General features: G+C 41.0%; 2 protein-coding genes across 5 annotated transcripts in view; one reads left to right on the top strand and one right to left on the bottom strand.

Annotated features, from left to right (window-relative positions):
• prmt7 (protein arginine methyltransferase 7) overlaps window positions 1-5,720 on the top strand; it is a 43,080-nt gene extending 37,360 nt beyond the window's left edge. For both annotated transcript variants that reach the window (XM_048546413.2, XM_048546416.2), the window contains 4 exons: window positions 195-269; window positions 2,258-2,418; window positions 3,335-3,431; window positions 4,169-5,720. In XM_048546413.2, coding sequence (XP_048402370.1) covers window positions 195-269; window positions 2,258-2,418; window positions 3,335-3,431; window positions 4,169-4,330 — 495 coding nt within the window. In that variant the 3' untranslated portion in view covers window positions 4,331-5,720. The remainder of the gene's footprint in view (window positions 1-194; window positions 270-2,257; window positions 2,419-3,334; window positions 3,432-4,168) is intronic.
• Window positions 5,721-9,419: 3,699 nt separating this feature from the next.
• The window catches only part of smpd3 (sphingomyelin phosphodiesterase 3), a 269,535-nt gene continuing 260,826 nt past the window's right edge, over window positions 9,420-18,128 (bottom strand). For all 3 annotated transcript variants that reach the window (XM_048546417.2, XM_048546418.2, XM_048546419.2), the window contains exons 7-8: window positions 16,860-17,022; window positions 9,420-14,691 (exon numbers count right to left, since the gene is read on the bottom strand). In XM_048546417.2, coding sequence (XP_048402374.1) covers window positions 14,590-14,691; window positions 16,860-17,022 — 265 coding nt within the window. In that variant the 3' untranslated portion in view covers window positions 9,420-14,589. The remainder of the gene's footprint in view (window positions 14,692-16,859; window positions 17,023-18,128) is intronic.

Genomic DNA, 18,128 nt, shown 5'->3' with positions numbered 1-18,128 from the left:
ATCTGCACCATTGCACTTCTGTGATTTTGTGAATTTTTGCTTGGATGAAGCAGAGCAAGTTTATAATTTGTACAGTGGAAGATGCGATTGATCTTCTATTGACTTCCATTGTCTGCATGTGTCAATTCCTTGTTTTGCATGAGCAATCAGTACAATCTATTTAAACTAATCCCATTTACTGTTTATCTCTGTAGAACCTCTGGCGTATCCGTGCTCCCTGTGGGGTATGTGAAGGCTTTAATGTCAGCCTTATGGATGAGATGATCCAGGTGAGAGCTGGAGCTTGTTCTTATGCATAGACCTTGTTCCATTTATACAACAAGTTGTGCCCATAACTGGCAGCTGTTGTTTTCTTAGTCAAGTCAGTTGAAACTTTCAGCTGCAAGGATGATGCTGTGAAATGCCATGTTGACGTAGTGTGCAAGGGTTCGGGGATTCAGTACTTGGCTGTGCATTGTGTGGGAAAATCTAGAGGGAAAGTCAGTGGTATGATCTGGGAGAAAGGCTAAATAAATGGCATAGTTGTTTGGTCCAGGAGTATCCTGGGGAGACTGAGGAGGAAAAAAGTTGAGATAATGATCTTAAAAATCATAGCATATGATGTTTGGTAGTCTGGGAAATATTTTTAGGGCTTTGAAAACCTCTTGATCTTGCATGGATTTTCAGTAAACATCAATCTTTAATGTTTAATTGCACAACTTTAGAGTCTGCAGTTAATGTTGCTGTGCCTGAACCTTGTCTTGACGACATGGGCTCTTTATTCAGAAAATTGAGGCTTTGTGCTTGTCAAAAAGTGATAAACTCTTCACTCGTCTAGAGGCTTGACTAATAAATACAAATTAACTTCCACAGTCTTTTACTTTTGTTCAGTATGTGCTTGAATTGTGAGCAAAGGTGGTGAATTGTTAAATAATCTGGGAGTGGCTTCAAAAACCAAGAGAATGGTCTATCGGGAGAAATATACTCAGTTTTACAAGCTATTAATAGATTGATATTTTGCCATTTTACAAGTTCATTTCATGTCTCCATAAGTTGCAAAATTGTTACAGGGCTCAGCAGTGTAGATACAGGAAGCATTTTTCCTCAGACTGGGAGTTCGGATTCACAGTCTCCGAATGAAGAGTAGATGAGAAATCTTCATTCAGAGTGGTGAATCTTTTGAATTCAGAGGACTGTGAATGCTCAGTTTTGGCTATGTTCAAGACTGAGATCGATTAGATTTCTAGATATAGTTATTTTGTAGTACAGGACACAGGACCATTGCTGAAAGGAGGCACGTTTTATACAACCTTCTCAGGACATTCTACACAAATACAAATTCAAAAGAAAAAGCAACATATGTACAGCATGAGAGGAGAGTGCTGAATGATTGACAAGTTGATAGTGTTTCTATTAATCACAATCATTGAGAATGTGCCCATTAATGCAGATTAATGCCTGTACCAATCAGATCCATTTACCATTCAACCAGCACACTGTCCTCATGCACAATGAATGATTTTGCTTTTGTATTCTTTCAAAATCTTCTGATGAATGCAAAGTTACAAGATTTCTAGATATTTAAATGTTGATGTAGGAAAAGTGTAGGCAAATGGTTGAGGTCGAAGATCGTGATCTGGTTGAATGGCAATGCAGGCTTGAGAGACTAATTAGCCTTCCCCTCCTGTTTCCAATCACCCTGCGCTCCTGTATTAATGGAAATCCTGAAAGAGTTGCATTTATTCAGCATCCTCCCTCCTCACTGTTAGTGGAATACTGGCACCAGAAAATGTTGTCACTGTAATGTAGGAAATACCAAGCAATTGTACAAACAGCAACATGATAATGACCAGAAAATATGTTGTATTGATTGTGATTGATGGTCTACAATTGACCAGATGACCAGGGTGAATTCTCGTCCTCTTCAAATAGTTCTGAGAGTTTTCATGTCCTCCTGAGTGCCTAGGTGGGGTCTGGGTGCATTGTCCCATTGCAGCGTTCCTTCAATACAGCTCTGAAGTGTCAACCTAAATTTTGTTGGAACTTGAACCTTCTGATGTAGACAACTGCCACATTTGCACGATTGCTGACTCTCACCAACAGTGTATGCATTTGGCTTTACATATGTTAGACAGGTTCAGTCACAACTTTGTCTTGGTCTTTGAAAGTTGTAAAACTGGTAGCTGTTTCACATTCACTTATTCCACTCCTGAGCCCTCACTTGTTTTCTTTATATGTCCATGTTCCTGTCATTTTCACTTGTGCCTTCCTTTTTCAGAATTCATTGAATTTCCGTGAATGTCAGGAGGCTGAACCCCACCCACTTTGGGAGTACCCCTGTCGGGGACTCAGTGATCCTTGCCAGGTCCTCAGCTTTGATTTTCGCCAGAAAGTACCAGAGCAGCCAATTTACTCCACAGGATCAATGAAACTATTGAGGTATGGAATAGGACAAGTACTTTCCTGCAGCTAATATTAACCTGGAAAAAGTTAAATTGATCTTTGGAAAGGAGAAACTAGGGAGATATGAGGCATAGGTGCACAATGAAACCTTTCAGAATCAAAGTGATTAATTATTCACATGCAAACTCCGTATTAATTTATCGGACCAAGTGTGTTATGAATAACCCTGTGTTTACATGAATTGTTTAATGTCTAGTGTTTAATACCTGAGGTGTAGATGAATTCATCAAAGAAAGCCATAAATCATTGTTAGATTATGGTTTATGGTGATCATTTTCTCGTCCTGCCCTAGTTACTGTATTGTTGGTTTGTGTGACCGTCTTACTAGTTACAGGGGTTGTTATTGAATAGTGATTCACAACTAACTGGATTGTAGCCACACGTGCCAGGAAAAAAATATTTGAGGAACATTTGTTGCTGTCAAAGTTCAAGCAATTTCTTAGCCCTCGTGGAAAGTGGACAATTGATATTGCTTTGTTCTAGTTTTCTGTCTGTTAGTTGTCAATCTGTCTTCTGTTGGTCAGTTGTCTGTCTGTCTGATCAGTTATTAGTCAATTGTAGAGGGTTTTGTCTGTTGGTTTTTAGCCTGTGCCTACCAAAGTCATGCTGCATTGTACCTCACCTGTTCGTTAGGTATCCATTCAGTCCCATATTGAAATTATCAAGTATATTTCTCCCATTCACCAGTGGATTTTCTGTGTACAGTCAGTGCTGTCAATGAAATAGTTAATTTAGAAACTCTCAGTTCACCTTCCCTTTGTTACCCTACAGCCCCATCCTCCCTGTTCTTCTATGGTTGGTGATATATTAATGTTCTATTTATCATATACGCTAGAATTTGAAATTCTCAATATTTCTGATATTAATTGTTGGAAAATGGTGAATTTTCTAGATCAGGCTCTTGCCATGGAGTGGTACTTTGGATGGACTATTCCTTAACCGATGACATCAGCATCAGCACTGGGTTAACCAGACCCTGCTCTCTCACGGTAACCCTTTGTTCTGTTTAACAATGAGTTGAGCACAGCAGGTCGTGGGCAGATTGTTCTCAAACAGGAAGCAAATTTTGTGTTGCAATCCGTTTGAATTGTGGGGGAATGGAATAGAAATTGGGATGTTGCCATTGTGGTATAGGAGCATTGATTGTACAGGGAAAAGCATGTTAATCTGCTGAGTTTGGAGTCCCCACAAATGTTAAAACTCTGATTTCCAAGTCTTCCAAATAATGACTCTGCAGACGTTGCTTGCTGTGCTCCATATGGTTGTGATTTTCTGCTGTAGTGGTCAGTGGCCTTAAAACTTGCAACAGAAGGGATATGATAGAGGAAGAGGGGAGAGTAGGGTAGGGTGGGGTGGATCTGTGACAAGAAACTTTAAAATTCTGATGCCCCATTCTGCTGGAGGCCTAGCTTGAGGGAGATATCTTCTAAAAGCAGGAAACCACCAGTTATTTTGGGTGTGACTGGTTTGGGGAGTTGAACATGTCTTCAGTTGCCTGTGTTCTGATTCCCTCCCTAAGCTTCTCTGCTTACCTCATTTTCCTCCTTTAAGATTCTTGTTAAAGCCTGCTCCTTTGATTAAGCTTTTGATTATCTGCCCTGGTATCTCCTTAACTTGCTTGGTATATTTTATATTATATTTGAAGCATTCATATACTTTGTTAAAGGTGCTGTAACAATGCACATTTGCCATCATTCCTGAGCTGCTTTTGTTATGCTGTTGACAGGGTGACTGCAACTGGAGCCCACACTGCAAGCAAGGTGTCTACTTCCTTAGATCAGTGACTAATCCCAAAAGCTCAACAGATGGCCTGAATTCAGTAGTTTACGATGTGACCTTTCACCCAGAGAGTGGTGAGGTGGCCATGGATTTCAAGTCGGCCCCGTGACCAGCCTCAGCCTGCCTGATGAAGGAGGAGACGGTGCATCTTTGTCTCTTTGGACGATGTTAGTGACTGCTACAGGAAAACCGTATGCTTGAAACTAGACTCTAATGTTACTCATGGGAATCCTTTGGAAACTCAGAAAACATAAGATGTTTTTTTAACCCTCTTCTGAAATTGAAGGTGTACAAGCAAAATTGGTTAGTTTAGTCATTGCAGCTCAGCATCAAAGCTGTGCCAAATAAGCAGTGATAAGGAAAAGAGGCGAGGGTCCCATTATACTGACTGCTTGGTTCAATCTGCATTTTCAACTGAGTCAGGGGTTTTAAGTTTCACTGCAGAAGAAGAACACCACAATCTGGGTTGACAGTGCAGTACAGAGCCAGTACAATGGTGTGTATTTACACAGAGCTATAAACCAATTTGGAGTGTTTTCTTAGTTCTGTGATTTTAGTGTAATTTTCTTTTATTACATAGGGACTACACTCCTTTTCAGGCCTGCTGTTAGCTCTGAATCAAGATAATAATTCAAGTACTTCTCCAGACCTTGCAGCATATCTCGAAAGCTGACGCTCTGCACTACTGAGAACATCCTGCATTGCTAGGTATTTTGGTAAACTGATACATAATAGACCACTGTGGTGAGATCTTTGTGTACTTGGTTGCCAGGTTTATCTTTGTGGCAACGGTGCTGTCAATACAAATATCAGTATATGAAATATTTGAGGTATTCGAGAGCCATTATATGGCTATTGTTTTTCCTCCCATGTTGGATATTTAAGGATGTTCATCTCTCACTAGATGTAACTGAAAATTGAATTTCAGTTTACAAGAGTGAGGATGATTTCATCAATCGCTATGTTGTGCTGTGCTGTATTGTTCATTACCACTGTAGTCACCTGACCCTGGTTAAAGGAAGTATGTAGGTTGTTTTTATGTTGGCCCTCTTCTGCCCCTTAGCTTTACTTCATGGCCCTGCTTCTCATCAAGAACAAGCTGGTTTCTCACAAAAGCTACCACTAATGCCTTGTGCTCCATTGGTGAGTGTAATCCTAGACTGATCTAGTAACCATGGTCAGCATAAACCCAATGAGTTATGCTGGCTGTGGGTGATTCATGGTTTTTGTTCAGCCAGTCTTGCTGGAGTTTATTAAATTAAATATCAGAAACTGTGGAGTGTATTCTGACCAGTTGTGTCGTGCTTAAGATTATGTACATGTGCCGTGGACTTACATGAGCTAAGATTTTGCTGTCCTAACAGTGTTTTTGAGAATGTTCTAATCACAGACTCAGCTTTTGCTGTTTGTAAATCACATACTGATTAAAATAAGTCTCAGCACCATTTTAAAACTGTTTCCAAAACAAACAGGCTGCATCTGGTGGCTGATTTGTATGACACCGTTTCATTCTCCTTTATTATTTGATTCGACAGTGGTCTGCTTCACACTTCAGATGCGATGCACTGTGCTGGGATGTAGGATGTATGTGTGCAGCTGCGTGGCATGGGGAGTGTCTGTTGGGATGCCCTGAGTGTTGAAGAAAGTCGCTACAGCCTCAGCTGACATGCTTAAGGGGTTACAATGCTTCACGAGGAAGAGACATAAATCCTGGTCAGATAGTTTGATAAATCACTGTCAGCATCTCATGAGTGAGTTTTACCTTTATTATATTCCACAAACCTAGCCCACTGATGGCATGAACACCATTGATTTCACTGACTTCAGATTATAAATCCCATATCAAGACAATATTGCAGAGGGTGTTACTGTTTCCCACCACAGAAGTATCTGCCAAAGACTGCAGGCGCTATGCTGTTAAAGAAGTGTCTGCATGGAGCATGGATTAGATTGCCGCTGGAAAATGGGGTTACTGAAGTTATTTCTTCTTACAAATGGATTATGCTTGTCTTCATGCTTATCGTATATGTTCATTAAAATTGAATTGGGTTAAAAAGTTCATGATTATTCCTCTAAATTAAAATCTGCCTAAAAGAAAGTTGCCATGTGTAGCTGTACAGTTTCTAGCATGGATTACTGTACAATTGATGAATATTTATTTATATGCAAACCAATGATGCTAAACTTAATTGGCTGATCAATTGAGAGTTAGGCAGTGGTAGCAAGGTCTTTTACCCTCAGTTATCACTTTAAAGTGGGGTTATTTGTCAGCAATCAAAAGCAACAGCTGCTAATGTCCCACTTGCTCCTTCACTGCTGAACTTGAATTTCCTCATCTGGGACTTCTTGGAAGGAGGAGCTTCCCTGTGCTCTGCTCCACCCTGTACTGTTACCCTGTATTCCTTTGCCTGTCCACAAACCCCTTGTTTGTCATCATTCCTCAGCAGTAATGTGACAGTAATCCAGATGCTTAGATAATGCTTCAGAGACAAATCCCGTTAGGGCAAGTGAAGAAATTTAAATTCAATTAATTAATATGAAATAAATGAATAATCATCAAATGGTTGCAAAAATGAATAATCACTAAAAGTGCCATCTGAATCACCAGTGTCCTTTTGAGGGTGAAATCTGCCTTGAACTGGTCTGGTGTTTGACTTCAGATGCATTGTGGTTGACACTTAATTACTCTCTGAAATGTCGCAACAAGTCATTCTGTTGTTGGCTGCTCACCACCATCAAGGATGGGGAATAAATACTGACCTTGTACAGCATTCCCATGTCCCAAAGATGAAAATTTAGAAAGAAATTTCCCACTTGCTCCTTCTGTCAACTTCACACAGTTAATGTCAGTTTGGTTCCTTTGCTGTTTTCATTGCTGAACATGTCATGGCAAAAGGGTGCTGAAGATAAATGACTGCTGACACTGAGTCGTGGCTAACAATTGTGCTTCTCTTTACTGATAAAACAGGTTGAATACACTTGGAAAAGATCATGACAGTTTACAAAAAGAATATTAAAACTATTTCTTAGATTCTAGTGAAAGCAGAAGAGAGGAGAAAAGTTACAAAAGTGTAATCTGACAGACTCAGGAACTATTTTGTACAAAGAGGGCCCACTGTGTCACTGTTAACCTGAGGATGATTCCTCTCTTGGGAGATGTCTGGAGAGGGGCTTATTTTCTCTTGCATTTGTGTCAAATAAATTTTGTTTGGTAAATTGTGTAAGAAATAGATCATTAGTGTTGATGTGAAAGGTTGTTACTTTACTCCTCTCCTTCCACTGCAAATGTTCATCTTTTAGTCTTCGGTTAGGATGAAGGACTCTATCATGCTTCTCTCTTGATGTGAACAGTCTCAATTCTGCATCTCACCCCTCCATTTGTATATCATTCTCTCTGGGACCTAGATCTATTCCCATTATCACCAGCACCAATCCATAGCCTATGCACATTAACCTTTCTGATCAGGTGGTACATTATTTGCAGCTGTCGGTAAATTCCACAATTTCTTTCTTCACCTGTTTCCCCACTCCATGCTACATGAAGTTATCAGATCAGCCAATGAACAGTGGAGTAGGCATAGTCTGTTTGTTACGTTAGGCTGCAGAAGAGTAGTTGAAAATATACTATTAATTTTTGATTTTGAAGGAATCCTTTAAATAAAGTCTTGCCTCAAGAATGCAAACAATCCAAATTGAGGCAATACTTCAAGATTGTATACCTTAAAAAGAAAAGACAAGCTTCTTTAGCGGAAAAAGACTTCAAATGTGCCATTGTGATTTGCTTTTCATTAATTATGAGGGACACTGGATCTCATAGGATTGCCTGTCTTTACCTTACCTCCACTGAACATTGGAATTCAAAATGATACAGGCATTCACACCAACATGTTGAATTCTGGAGTACATCTGATACAATCCTGAGAATATTCATAAGAATTAGTTGTAACAATTAATTTGTTAATTATTTGATATGCCCCTATTTGCACATCTCCTTTCAGAGAGGGAGAGTGGTTAAGGTAATAAGTAAGATGGGGTGAACAATGGGATTGGTTGAAGGGACAGCTGCCAGTAATGTCTCCTGATCAGTACAGCATCAGTTGACTTCATGAAATCATGGCTGCAGCACAGAGAGAGAGGTTATTTGACCCCTTATGTCTACTGACTTTCTGTGAGAGCAAACTTCTGCTTTTCCTGCAGCCCTACAACATTTTCGCCTTCTATAATTATCCTAGTTCTCTTTTGAAAGCTACAATTGAATTTGCCTTCACCATGTTCCTGGGCAGTGAATACATTCCAGATTCTAACCATTCATTGCACAAAAAACACTTGTTCTCACGTCAATCATTGTGGAAATATATAGATTTGTGATTTTAGTTGCTTAAAATACCCCTGGACTGTAAAAGGCAAGTAATTGTCAATGTGTGCACCCGTGCTCTGACAGGGGAGGCAGTGGCCTAGTGGTACTATCGCTAGATCTGGAGACCCAGATAATGTTCTGGGGACCTGCTTTTGATCTTATCAATCTTGGTGACTTCAGTGGAATAGTCGATGCAAACCTCCTTGCTTGGGGTCATCTGAGAAAACACGATTCACAGTTGTAATAGCAATGGTTTCTTGGAGAATATGTGCTAAACATGGGTGTTTAATAATCAATTTTCACCTTGCTAATTTCAAAGGATGTCTTGCATACCCTATTTTATTCATTAGCATCTAATCAACTGATTGTGTCATCACCTGGTGGAGGAGCAGGAGACAGGGTATGCATACAACAAAAAATCCTCATGTCACCATTGCCTCTTTTGCAAATCACCATAAATCTGTGTCCTCAGATTCTTAATCTTGCCACTAATAGAGCAATCTCTCCTGGTCAACTTTGTCCAGACTCCTGGTACAATCTCTTAACCTTTGCTTCTCTAAAGAGGACAGCACTACCACGTGTAACAAAAATTCCTTGTCCCTGAGGCCATTCTTTAGATCTTTTCAGCAGCCTAGCGGCCTCTTATCTATCCTAATATCAGGTCTCAGGGGAGGAGGGTGGAGTTTGGTGGTGGGTGGATCTGGGATTAAGTGTGAAGTATGGCTATCAAAGATAAACGCAAAACCTGCCCCATTATTCTCTAGAATATATTGTGCTGTAACAGTGTATTGTTTTGACATTGTTAGGTCTTATACTGGCTTGTAATCAGGGACAGATAAGAAATAATGGGAAGATACATTGGATATTTTAAAACAGGCCTCTTTATCGTCTGTGGTAGATGTAAAAGATCCCAGAAAGAAGAGCAGGGGTGTTCTTCTCCACATCCTGGCCAATGTGCCTGTACTAAAATTACAAAAATTGATTATCTGAACATTATTGCCTTATTTGTGGGATCTTGCTTGCATTAATGAGCTGTTGTGTATGTTACAATTATTACTATATTAAATTGATTGTAAAGCACTTTGGACCATCCTGACGTTCTGAATGGCTTTATATCGATGCAAGATTTCCTGTATGAATATTATCTATATGTTCCCAGCATAGGAGGTTCAAAGCTATAAAATATTGAGGAAAGCAAATAAAACCAGTATAGATGGCAAGAGGATTAACTTCTACAAGTCTGAAAATTGTTGGAGGAAGGAAAGATGAAAAGGAGGAGTCTTATCTCATTGGAGCCCTGGAACTGAGTCAGTGAAGAAAAGACAGCACGATGCTATCTTGCTGATTTAAAGACAAATAAAGAACACTTAACAGCTGGTGAAGCAGTTGGTGCTGAGTCCCAGGGAGAGTGTTTTCCTTCAAGAGGCCAACATGCCAGATGCTCACCTCAAGCTGTTCCTTGGGAATTGAGCTAATGGCAAGCTGCCAATATGGCTAAGATTGACATTTAACAGAATTATGTCTGTTCAGCAGGTCGCCTCCACACAGAACTACTTGTGGATAACGATGGGAAACCACTACGAACTCTACATTAGTACATTAACTCCAGTTAATTCCAGTTAAAGGAGCTGCTCACAGCTATTAATGGCAATGAGGGCTCAACCAGTAAATACCACACAGATTCTATTCCTCTTCAGCAAATCAATCCCGTACAATAGGCATGTCTAGCCCCACATTGACTCTAATTGTCCAGATAAGATATAAAACAGTGCTCATCGTAATGTTGAAGAGCATTTGATGAGTCAAACTACCGACCTGTCAGTGCTACAGAATGCAGTGTCTTTACAGTGGAGTGTTATGGCAGAGAACTCCCCAGACATAACCCCCTCAATCAAGGGGAGAATTAAATGGCCAGAAACTGAATGAGCTGCCTAATATTTATTTTTATTTGGAAACAACAACTGATATAGATTTTGTTACTATAGAAAATGAGAAACTAACCTATGGTCCACTGCAGCTATTTTGGAATAGACATGTTGGAAATGGGATCTTTCCTGTAATGAAGGAACAGTACCAGTAAGCCTTAAGTATTGATCATTTCAGTTTTTGTTATTGATAGGTTTTGTAATCCCCCTTATTCATTCATGGGATGTATATTGTTGACTCAGGCAAAGTTTATTATCTTTACCAAATTGCCCTTGAGAAGGTGATGGTAAGAGCCATCTTCCTGAACCACTATAGCATTGGGTTGTTGATACACATACAATGCTATTACGGAGAGCAGTCTCAGAATTTGATGCAGTGATGGTGATAAAACAGATATATAGTTCTAAATCTGGTGGTATGAGACTTGGAGGAGAACTTGCAGCTGTTTGTGACAGAGCAACTGCTGCATTTGTTTTTTCTAGGTGGTGGAAGTAGCCAGTTTGAAAGGTGCTGTCAAAAGGGCTTTGGTGAGTTGCTGTAGTGTATTTTGAAGTTGGTATGTACTGCTGCCACTGTGATCACTGGGGGAGGGAATTTATGTTGATGGATGCGTTGTCACTCAAGGAGGCTGCTTGGTTGTGTGTAGTGTAAAGTTTCTTGAGTGTTGATGGAGCTGCATTCATCCAGGCAAGTGGAGAGTATTCCATCACACTGCTAATTTGTATCTTGTAAATGATGGATAGGCTTCGTGGACACAAGAGGCGTACCACAGAATTGCCAACCTCCGATCTAATATTGTGGCTACGGTATTTGTATGGCTGGTCCATTTCAGTTTCAACCCCTCTGAATGTTGATAGTGGACGAATTCAGTGATGTTAATGCTGTTGAATTTTGAGGGAAGATGTTTAGAATCTGTTTTGTTGGAGCTGGGCACTTCCTGGTGCACTGTCTGTGGTGTACATGTTACTTGCTTCCTAATGGCCAAGCCTGAGTTTTGTTGAGGCCTTGCTAAATATAGACATTGACTTTTTCAGTATCTGAGGAGTTGTGCATGTTGTTGGACATTGCGTAGACATCAGCAAACATCTCCACCTCTGAACATGTAATGGAGGCAAGTTACTGGTGATGTGGCTGAGTACACAATCTTGAGGAACTGCTGAAGCAATATTGAGGGATTGGAGTGATTGGCCTCCAACTACCACAACCATCTTCCTTTGGACTAGTTGTAACTCCAGCTGGTAGAGTATTTTCTCATGATTCCATGGACATCAGTTTTTTCTCGGGCTCCTGACACCACACTTGTTTTATTTTGAATTCATTCAAGAGATGTGGGTGTCACTGGTTGGGTCAGAATTATTTCCCATCACTAATTGTCCTTGAGCTGAGGGACTTGCTAGGCTATTTCATTGGACAATTACAGGTCAACTACATTGCTGTGGCTGTGGCTAGGGGTGGTAGATTTCCCTCCCTAAAGTGAACCAGATTATACCCATTGTTGAATACCGTAACTGCCATAGTTGCCATCGGACTAGCTGTTAATTCTAGATTTTTTTCATTGAATTCAAATTTCCTTATCAGCTATGGGATTTCAAAGCCACGTCCCTCAGAACATTAACCTGGGATGCTGGATTATTGGTCCGATGACATGACCAGTATGACACAGACTGCTTGGTCAAATGTTGCCTTGATGTCAAGGCAGTCACTGTCAACTTGTTTCTGGTGTTCAGCACTTCTGTCCCTATACTTGAACTAAGGATATAATGAGGTCAGGAGCTAGGGGACCCTGATGTATTCCAAACTGTCAGTGTAGATAAATGCCTGACTAATGGGTCTGTAATTGGATTTTTGCTGTGTTTTGTGTTCAGGACATATCAGGGCAATTTTCCAAATTGTAGTGTAGATGCAGTTGTAGTAGTTGTAACAACATAGCTAGTGTGCCATCTAGATCTGGAGCAGAAGTCTTCGGTGTCATTGTGAGAATGTTGCCACAGCCCATAGCCTTTACGCTATCTAGTGCCTTAATTTGTTTCTTGATATCACATGGATTGGATTGGATTGGATTAGATTGATGGCTGGCATTTGTAAAACTGGATCCTCAGGAGGACACCAAGATGAATCACTCACATGGTACTTGTGGCTGATGATTTCTGTGAGTACTCTAGCCTTTGTTTTTGTACTGATGGGGGGAGCCCAGCATAATTCCACATGGAGTTATTTGCAGAGTCACTGCTCCAATCGTTCAACTGTACATTACCATTCTAGATGGGCAAGACTACAGAGCTTGGAACTGTTCTCTGCACAAGCGTTAACAACACCCCCCAATCCCTATTAGGAATGGTTCATACTGCGTGCTGCTCATGGAGCAAACACTTCCTAATAATCCTAAACCTACAACCAAACCACACTTCCCAGACACCTAGTATTGGCCACAAGAAAGGAGAGAGGCAATTTCAGAGATTTCCCTGTGCAATTTTTGTATCTTAATGCCAATCACAGGGTATTAACGAGCTCTCAGGTGTTACATGAAAGTGAAGAATAAGGAGAAAAATAATTGACCTGCCTATACAACAAAACATTCTGCATGTCATGTGAGCTGTGTAATGGTTAAGGTTGTCTGACTTACCCTGGACAGGGTTGGCAGTGTTAACTGTGGGTCTATCAGGCAGTATAGGTAGTGCTCACTGGCATGCCCCTCACATAGAGTCAGCAATGCTCAGTCATTCCCTCCAGAAAGGATTGTATGCACTTTTTACAATGTCGGTAGTTCTCACTATCATAACTCTCACTCCTGTAACTGCTGACAGGTGAAGGATTCACTGAATGAAAAGTGAAAGACATGACTTAATTTTAAGTTGCAACAATTTTCACTGTTAATCACAGGTCATTTGTCGCACTGTAAACACTCAGCACTACAAATGAGAGGGTGTGGTTGACGTGGGGTTTTAGACCCAGTAACTTTCTGTAGGAGCTACAGTATCCAGACAGGACTGATTATCACCCCAGTCAAAAAAATACAATACTACAGCTGCTAGAAATTGTAAGTTTAAAAAGAAAACAAAATACTGGAAACATGCAGCTGGTAGGTGTAAAACGTTAGTTCTGTTTCTCTCCACAGAAGTTGACATAACCTGCTGAATATTTCCAGCATTTTTTTGTTTTTATTTCTGATTATCATCCCATATTTGTTTATTAGACCAAAGGTGGGATAATTCCCTACCTCCATCTTTTACCTTGGAACTCTCACCTCAGTAACAGTGCTGCTGGTCCAAACAGTTTGTATAGACTGAGCTTTCGTTGTGAACAGGTCTCGTGTGGTTTCCATTAAACCTGACAAAATTCAGCATAATCATTTTTAATTGGCAATAGCAGTCAGTTTCCCTTCCTTGCTGACCCTGTTTGAGGGGTTAGTCATGTGACTGTATGTCAAAGGTCACATGACAGCCACACCTGAAATACCAGCAAGGTGGGGTTTTGGGTGACTGTGTTCGAGTAACAACTGACAGAAGGGTCCAGACCTGTGCTTGCAGCTAATTGCATGTTGGCTTTAAGATATACGTAGATAAATACACACACACTTACCTGCAGAGAGGGGGCATGCACTAAAGCTGTTAGGAATGGGGCACACACTAACACTTACTGTGTCATTGCCATGTAGCCATGCTTAGTGAAAGGCAAAAAAGTGATAGATTCTTTGAAAGTTATACAAAGGATTATGCAAAAAAAGGAACATCGAACACATTTACATACTGGTCACAAACTAAGTTGTGCTAGGCATTTAGAAAAAAAAAACACCTCAAGAATGGCACTAGTCCAAGGCAGTGAGGAATATCTAAGTCATTTTTCACACTCCACTGTTCTGGGAGTCCAGAGTAAGGCCTCTCCCTCCGGAGTAGAACATGGCAATAACCATCTTTGATCATTGCCCATGACACCACCTTCTAAATAATTTCTATAAACAAATTCAGCGGGAGGCCTCGGGCCTAGGTTTGGTCGGGTGTCACCCATATCTATGCACCTGAGATGCAAACCACCCTTGTTCCCACACGGGTAACATTTTCCTGAATGGTTTTTGCTGTTTCCTGAAGTCAAGGGTCCTCTTCTCCAGTTGATACTGCGAGACGCATGGCCACGGCTAGATGATCAGTCAGGCCGGCCAGCTGGGTGACAAAGCTGAACTCTTCCACTTCCTGCAAGTAAAGAGACAACCGTCGATGATGAGATGTCAATCAACAACTATTACAACCCTGCAGATTCTACCTGGTTATCCTGTTGGACCCTTACTCATCAGGTACTTCACTAGTGAATGCCCAACTATGTTCTTACATATTTATACCTCAAATATAGATTTTTAGAACCCTGCCAAACTGTTTCCTCGGGTTCCAGGGGCCTCAATGGTAACTCAGTAAAGTTTCTAATTAGAAACAGGAAACTTTCGTACACACTGCTTCAGCTGCTGCAACTGAGGAAGCAGTTGAGCACCACACTATCAGATTTTTAAGTAATGGGCAAAATGTTGAACAGTAAGTGAACTAGTGAATGAAAGGAGAATAAATGATGAGAAACATTTTTATCCATTGTGTCGTTATCTAAATGTACTGTCTAAAAGGGTGACAGAAGTACATTTTTGTTTAGATTCCCTACAGCGTGGAAATAGGTCCTTTGGCCCAACAAGTTCACACCACCCCTTAGAGCATCCCACCCCAGACCCATCCCCCTATAACCCCCACACCCCTGAACACTACGGGCAATTTAGCATGGCCAATCCACCTAGCCTGCACATCTTTGGACTGTGGGAGGAAACCGGAGCATCCGGAGGAAACCCATGCAGACTCAAGGAGAATGTGCAAACTCCACACAGACAGTTACCCGAGGGTGGAATCGAGCCTGGGTCCCTGGCGCTGTGAGGCTGCAGTGCTAACCACTGAGCCACCGTAATCAATTTCTTGATTACTTTCAAATAAGTATAAGTTACTTGAAAATATTACTGGGGTGTGGGAAAAGAGAAAGGTGGTGGGACTAACTAGATATCTTATCACAAGAGCAGGCACAATGGCTGAACAGTCTCCTTCTGTACAAAAGATTTCAATAATTATATGTTTTTACTAGATAGACCAAGCAGTTCCTGGACCTGGAAAGAAAATAATAAGGGGTCCCAATCTTTACTGTCCTCTGGCAACCTTCACTCTCATAAGATGATGGCTTGAACACTGGTGGTCAACTCTGTGTTGAGCTAATACAGCTCAGATGCCCCAGTTTGTGAGAGCACTCTCTACAGACAATAGGCTGAAAAGATGCAAGAATCACCACTCTCTGTTTTGTCAAGGCCCCCCTTCTCAATCAGCTGAGCTTTTAATTTCTCCTTGCCTCTTTTGATGACCCTCTGAATGGCTGGCCTTCAGAGGCCACAGATACCAGTGGCTGTCTCCCAATTCTCTTGTGTTGATTTTGTTCATCTTTATATCTCATGTACAGATGTCTTTGTAGTGGAAATATGGATGTCCATTAGGCCACACAATCAGTATGCTTCAGGGCCCAGAAGTTGGTCACCTTGTACCACCACCAGATGCTGAGTTCAAGTCTGAGACAGTGAAGATGGAGGCTGTTTAGCCTTTTTCTTCTGCCTACGATGTGCAGGGGAGAGGATTGAGGAAACAGGCTTGGAGATTAGTGCTCTTGGTCATGTTGCTGTTGTTTCAAATTTCTTACCCAGTTTGGACAAAATGGCTGCAGCTTTTGCAATGCATATGTTGAATTCAGCATCAAATGACCAATTGCTGGTGATTGTGGAGCCTAGGTACATGAAATTAACTCTAAGTTATTATCTTGTGCATTCATTTATTCTTATATACAGTTCCGCTGGGAGCTAACTTCCCTTTGCTGGACATTCTAAACTGTTTCAATAATTTGAAGAATTCTGTAGCCTTCTGGTGACTAATAGCTGACTATGTTAACTTCAAAACCAGTTCCATTAACTTCCTTGAGGATCTTTGTGTCTCTTTCCAACACGCCCTTCCACGGTTAGAGTGCTGGACAGATTTCACAAATTTAGTACCTACACTGTTCCTAAATCCAACTTCCTTTCTGTTCTCCTCACCACCTCTTCGTGATGTTTCCTATGGGAATTCATATACCCACCTCAACACCCCCTTCTGCAGGAATATGGCATGATACAATACATTTGACCTAAAGACACTGCTTTGAAAGAGATATCCAGATAGCCTCACCCCTCTGTTTTTTCCACAAAAGCCATGGAATCATCTTATTCCAATTTAGGATGCCAACATTCATTTACCACTCCTACTGGACCGTTTGTGCAGTGTCCATGTCAGATGGGGGAGAGCTATATGAACCGTACCACTTTCCAGTCAGGGTTGAGGCCTTCCTCAGAGTACAATGCATAGTCGATCCTCCGTCCACAGTTCTTCTGTGGCGCCTTTCTCCCTTTCTGACAAGATGAGTGATTCTTGCTGTTGGAGAAGACCAGGTACTCCCTGCGCCCCTCTTCACTCTCGAGCACCCTGTGAAGAAGGTTAAAGGTTATACTTCATTTTGTTTGCTCGTCATAATTGGTCCTTCTCCAAGGTCTGACGAGGCTGTGAGACCCGTCATAACTGATGGGCTGAAATCTGGGACAGGAGATTTATTTGTCCAGTACCATTTATCTTAAAACAGCATTCATGGCCAAATGATAGTGAGTAGAGAATCCAGCCCATGCTAATAGTTCGCAGAATTCTACCTGTTAGAAAGCCAGACAGAAGTGAGGTCAAGAAGGAAACTGATACAGTGACCAATGTCAGTGAAGTCAATGGCAGGAGCTGACACGTTGTTCACTGGTAATCATATTTTTGCCAGTTTGCTAATGGAAGTATTTTTGCATTAATTTGTTACAACGATGTAATGGTTAACCTCGATTCCCCAGAGATCAACTCTCAATAACAGACATGTTGTTCTGTGCCTCGGAGAATAGGAGAAAGAATGAATGCAAATGTAGAGCCTAATGTTTAAAATATTGGGGATTGTTGATGTAACCAGTATAACAAGTCAAGCAGTGGTTAGTATCAATGTGGTCAGCATGTAAAAGAGACCTTACTGATAACAAGGAAACCTTGGGAACAGCATGAGAACAAACAGTCTGAGAGCCAACAGCCTTCAGAGAAAATGTAAAAGTGACATCGCAAAGAAACATGAAAATTATAAGTGGGGGATATTTTGCTAATGTAGCTGTCAAAATTCAGACTATTTAATCATTTTGAATTCTTGTTAGTTTTACTGCAGGTTTACTAGCAGTTATAAAGCTTATTGGAAGTTGGAGGTTTTATGAAATGTAGATTAATTAAGAGAGAAATAAAGTAATTATCAACATAATAAGGATGGCAGGTGATGTGTTGGGACTGCAAGATGCAGGCACTTAAACAGCAGTAAGTGTCTGCTGCTGCGGGGCTTTTGGCTCGGGGCTTATGAGCTGGAGGCCAAGCTGTACATACAGTGATGCTTTGGGAATGGAGAAACTAACTAATAACGAAGGTTTAGCTAACAAGGTGTAGAGCTGGATGAACACAGCAGGCCAAGCAGCATCAGAGGAGATGGAGAGCTGACGTTTCGGACCTAGACCCTTCTTCAGAAA

The sequence above is a fragment of the Stegostoma tigrinum genome, chromosome 16 (genome assembly GCF_030684315.1).
Source record: "Stegostoma tigrinum isolate sSteTig4 chromosome 16, sSteTig4.hap1, whole genome shotgun sequence".
Taxonomy (NCBI): domain Eukaryota; kingdom Metazoa; phylum Chordata; class Chondrichthyes; order Orectolobiformes; family Stegostomatidae; genus Stegostoma; species Stegostoma tigrinum.
This window is presented reverse-complemented; position numbering and strand designations above follow the sequence as displayed.